General features: G+C 47.4%; 1 protein-coding gene across 1 annotated transcript; it reads left to right on the forward strand.

The window, feature by feature from the left end:
- Window positions 1-379: 379 nt before the first annotated feature.
- Window positions 380-2,668, forward strand: LOC123072186 (laccase-19). Its single transcript, XM_044495752.1, has 2 exons — window positions 380-550; window positions 887-2,668. The coding sequence occupies exons 1-2, from the start codon at window positions 446-448 to the stop codon at window positions 2,549-2,551; spliced, it is 1,770 nt and encodes a 589-aa protein (XP_044351687.1). The 5' UTR covers window positions 380-445; the 3' UTR covers window positions 2,552-2,668.
- Window positions 2,669-5,346: the final 2,678 nt, after the last annotated feature.

Below are 5,346 nucleotides of genomic sequence, written 5' to 3' on the forward strand. Positions count from 1 at the left end.
TTCTCTCTGGATTATCAAGTCGTGCAAAACTAATTAACCTCTCAAAGGCGAAAGGTTAGCTGGCCTCTTACCGGCGCAACAACAGAAGGTATTCTACGTGCCAATGATGCTAATCTGTAATCTCCCTTCACATCACGGCGTTTCCATGAAGCCTCGCCTCTAGGCGGCCTAGCTACTACTTTTAGCATGAAATGTAGCAGAGTGATCTACTGGGCTTGCGTACGTGATCCATGATATCAACACATGGCGTTTCCTGTTGCTTGGTTTGATTAGCCTGGTCAAGTCAACGATTGCAAACGGCCGTAGGATTCCGACGCCTTGTTCATCGAGTGTATAAATAGGCCGCAGCACAGGCTTGGCAAACCATCCTTCCATTGAGCAGCGAGTTAACTAGCTAACCACCCATCGAGAGTGGCATAGCCCCGAGTTTGCAGAGCAAGCAGGCATGGAGAAGCTCTCCATGGCGGCAACCATGTTCTGCGCCGTGGTCCTTGCGGCTCTCGCAGCGGCGGCCGGCGGTGAGGCGACGGTCGTGGAACACACCTTTGTCGTGAGTACAATATCTATCTATCCATCTATCTATCTATCTGGTTAATCAAGTCATGTTCTTGATCACTTCTCAGTAGATTTACTTTCAAAAGAATGCTCAAAAAAGGTTTACTTTCAAAGGTCGTGACGATAATGAACTAGCTTTGCGCATCACGAAATCTTAGGCTGGCTGTGCATCATGAAAACAACAACGAAAAAAAAATAGTTTTACTTTGTGTATGGTTTTCTATGAACCGTCACTAGCTATCGAGTTTTCTCAGCACACAGCTTAAGGTACCGTTTTGATTAGTTACCTGTTGACCAATCCGTTACGTATTTGATTAATGATGATGTTCAGGTGCACGAGATGAACCAGACGCACCTGTGCAACACGACCAAGATTTACGTGGTGAACGGGCAGCTCCCAGGCCCCACCATCGACATCACCGACGGTGACACGGTTGTCGTCCACGTCGTCAACCGTCTCCCTCACGGGCTCACCATCCACTGGCACGGCGTCCGGCAGATGAGGAGCTGCTGGTCCGATGGCGCCGGCTTCGTCACCGAATGCCCCATCCCTCCCGGCGGCGAGCATGTGTACCGCTTCAACGTCACCGGTCAGGTCGGTACGCTTTGGTGGCACGCCCACGTCACCTGCCTCCGTGCCACTGTGGCTGGCGCCTTCATCATCCGCCCCAAGGGCGGGAGGTACCCGTTCCCGACGCCCGCCAAGGACGTGCCCATCATCATCGGCGAGTGGTGGGAGCTCGACCTCGTCGAGCTAGACAGGAGGATGCATGATGGTAACTTCGACGACAATCCGCTGTCAGCGACCATCAACGGTAAGCTCGGCGACCTCAGCAACTGCTCTGGCAAGCCGGAGGAGAGCTTCGTCCTCGACGTGGTGCGCGGGAAGACGTACCTGCTGCGGATTGTGAACACGGCGCTCTTCTCGGAGTATTACTTCAAGGTCGCTGGGCACACGTTCACAGTAGTGGGCGCCGACGGGTACTACCTGACGCCCTACAAGACGGACATGGTGACAGTCGCGCCAGGGGAGGCCATCGACGTGCTCATGGCCGCTGATGCCCAGCCGGCGCACTACCATATGGTGGCGCTCGCAAACCAGCCGCCGGAGCCTGACCCGCAGATCCCGGGGTTCGTGTCCCGCGGCCTCGTCCGCTACGCCGGATCCACCCACAACAACAACGGGCTGCCGGTGCCGACGCCGCTCATGCCCAGCCAGCACAACACCATGCCGTCCTACTACTTCCACAGCAACCTCACCGGCCTCGCCCACCCAGACCGCCATCGCGTTCCCATGCACGTCGACGAGCGCCTCTTCTTCACGCTCGGCCTCGGCTCCATCTGCCGCGGCACCAACAAGACATGCGAGCGTGGGCGGAGTCCGGAGACCATTGTGGTGGCCACCATGAACAACGTGTCCTTCCGCCATCCGACCAACGCGTCGCTCCTCGAGAGGTACTACGACGGCCGGACAAGTGGCCTCTACACGGAGGACCTCCCCGACCATCCGCCGCACCCGTACAACTACACCGACCGCTCCCTCATCCCGCCGGGGCCGCTGGAGAAGGCGCTCGAGCCGACGTTCAAGGCGACCAAGCTACGGAGGTTCCGCTACAACACCTCGGTTGAGATCATCTTCCAGAGCACGGCGCTGCTGCAGAGCGACTCCAACCCCATGCACCTCCATGGCTACGACTTCTTCGTCCTCGCCACGGGGCTCGGCAACTACAACCCCAAGACGGACCCCAAGAAGTTCAACTACCACAACCCACAGCTGAGGAACACGGTGCAGGTGCCCAGGACCGGCTGGGCAGCCGTGCGCTTCGTCACCGACAACCCAGGGATGTGGTACCTCCACTGCCACTTTGAGTTCCACATCATCATGGGCATGGCGACGGCCTTCATCGTGGAAAACGGGCCAACCCCGGAGACCAGCCTGCCCCCGCCGCCCCCAGAATTCAAGAGGTGTGGCACCAATGGCCTCACTCAGCCATAGAGCTAATTAATCTGGGCAAGGACGTGCGTGCGGAAGTTGTTCCCTGAATTTATTTATTATTAGTGCAAAATAAGAACAAATGAAGATGCACGCATTCATTGTTCATTGTATTGAGGATTATTCTTACTGTAAAAGTTGATATTATTTTTTAATTTTATTTCTCCATTGTAATGTGTGAACTGTAAGTCGGTCCAGTAGGGTTCAGTGTCAGAAATAAGTGTGTCAAACTCAAACCTACATTTTAAAGAGAAGTATATACGAACTGGCTGATATCACAAACGATATCCTATATTTAGAGGATTCAGTGTCAGAAATAAGTGTGTCAAACTCAAACCTCCCCGGATCGTTTAATCTAAATCCTACTGTCCCAAATCATATTGCAAACCAAAAGGATAACTAAATATGACAGGTGCTGTTGTAGAAGAAGTCGACTTAGCCCTATGTGTTTACTTTTCATATCTTGTAACATTTCGGCTTTGGTTAGATTCGTTATGTACTTTGCTTAATAAATAATAAGAATGGTTACATGCCTCATAACGATGCAGAGGCCGGGGGGTTCCGCCTCTTTTTCAAGAAAGGAATAAAAATCACAAAAAATGAAAAGTAAAATGAGGAATCTAGATGCATTTGACTTTTTTTAAAAAATTAGGAGGGGATTTGGAGCAAGCTGCAGCCCGCACACGAACTTTCTCGGCTGCTGATCCGCCATAATTCGCAAACATGATCACGTAAAGTGGGTACTTTCCATTACATAGCCTTCGTCAAACTCTGTAATTGGTTCGTAAATGGGAAAAGTGATATACCTCGACAAGTGGGATCACATTATGTTATACTGCAGCCGGGCATTCTTTCGATGCAATTATATCATCTTCATAAGTCAATTCAATTAAATGTCATTTATCGGAAAACAAACATAGCTTTGTTTTTCTATGACTTTACTTTTTGTCGACATGTTTCATTTGTATGTTAGTGTTGGTTGTGTGCATTCTAATTATGTAAAGTTCACGGAGAGAACGGGTATGTGTTTATTGTGTTTATATCTCTTACTTTTGAGTAAATATTGAAAAGGCTACGAATTTTCATGTCATAAACAATGTCCCAGATTTAATCCATGAATGATGTAATATGAATGGATTAAATAGTTCGGGTCATCTCTCAGATAGACGCCATGGGTAGCCCGGGCCTTGCATGCGAATCACTTGTCTGAAATTTTCACGTACCGACAATGATCGGGAAAGGTAGGGTCCAGCTTCTTAGCCTTAATTTTATCCCTTTGAATTTACACAACAGCGTACCCAAAGTCTATCTGAAATATTCCGTTGGCCCCGTTGAATTTTCAACTAATGACTTTCACTACCGATCGTTTTAGTTAAACCCATCGTTTTGACATTTTTCTATTTGTTTTCAGAAACCATTGTCTGGCTTATTCGCCGCTACTCTGAGAGCATGTCAATGATCCAGTTGTATCGTACTCCTTTGCACATATCTTTTCCTCAAACGATGCTGTCCTTTATAATGCAAGACGGGCGGTTGTGTCAACCGCTATGATTAATTACTAATATTTGACCAGGTTAAATGTCAAAATTAACCAGCAATCGGGAAAAGTTCTGCGGTAGAAACATGATGGTTTGGACTTGCAGACGTATAGTGCATCATAAGTCAAAGGCTGCTGAAGTAACAAGAAGATCTTCCAACTGTTCGTATCCGGCTCAATAAAATACTAGTACGCCTTGCCTACAGCGTTGAACGTCCACTGCCGTGCACTATCTGTTACCCAAAATGAAGCATCCTAGTCAGACTCTGACCGACGCTGGGTTGGTAGAGGTAGGTGGACACGGTCTTTGCATATTAGCAGTAATGTAGTTTGAAGGAATGGATGTAATTCGATTTTCGTAAGGAAAAAAGACCATTAATCCGCACTTTGCGTAACCTAAGTCTTGCGGCTAACAGCTATGGGCCGACCGATTCGCCTGCTGATGCCCACTCATGGACGCCTAACTAGGTACATAAAAATATATAGTACTCAAATTCCTAAAAAAAATGTCCAAGTCAAACCATGCAATGTATTTTTTTTGCATCGAAAACGATGCAATGTCTGATAACAATGAACTAACAAAGACGTACGTAATAAAATATGGGTAATATATATTTTAATACAATATGTATTTGGTGTTGTGGTTGTTTGTAGGTTTTTCTACAAATTTAATCAAGCTCTGTACTATTTGACTTGAGATGTAGCATCCTTTTGAAGACGAAGAGAGTACGTGATTTGATCTGGTGAACGTCTTTTGATCACGTGTTAACACAGTGCACACTGCAATTTCTCATGCCGGCTTGGAAGTCTCGTCGCCTAAACTCTAGCTTAGTTACATACTGTAGCCACGATTGACTTGTCATTCCCTCTGGATTATCAAGTACTAGCACTAAACTAACTAACCCCTCAAGCCGAAAGGTTAGGTGTCCTCTTAATTACCGGCACAACAAAAAGTAGCAATAGACTTGTCAATTGTCATTTTCTCTGGATTATCCAGTAGTGCTAAACTAATTAATCCCTAAAAGTGAAAGGTCAGGTGGCCACTTACCAGCGCTACAAAAAAATACTTTCTCGGTTTGAATTACTTGTTGCAGGAATGGATGTATTTAGACGTACTTTAATTCTATATTTATTTATTTATTTTTATTTATTTCTGCGACATGTATTTTCGGACGGAGGAAGTAGCTAGTAGCCTAATATACTGCCATGATGCTAATCTGCAATCTCACTTCACATCACGGCCTTTCCATGAAGCCTCTCC

The sequence above is a fragment of the Triticum aestivum genome, chromosome 3B (assembly GCF_018294505.1).
Source record: "Triticum aestivum cultivar Chinese Spring chromosome 3B, IWGSC CS RefSeq v2.1, whole genome shotgun sequence".
Lineage (NCBI taxonomy): Eukaryota > Viridiplantae > Streptophyta > Magnoliopsida > Poales > Poaceae > Triticum > Triticum aestivum.

Coding starts and splice junctions, on each gene's coding strand:
- LOC123072186 (XM_044495752.1), top strand. CDS start 446: ATGGAGAAGCTCTCCATGGCGGCAACCATGTTCTGCGCCGTGGTCCTT. Junction 551..886: donor TCGTGGAACACACCTTTGTC/GTGAGTACAATA, acceptor GATGATGTTCAG/GTGCACGAGATGAACCAGAC.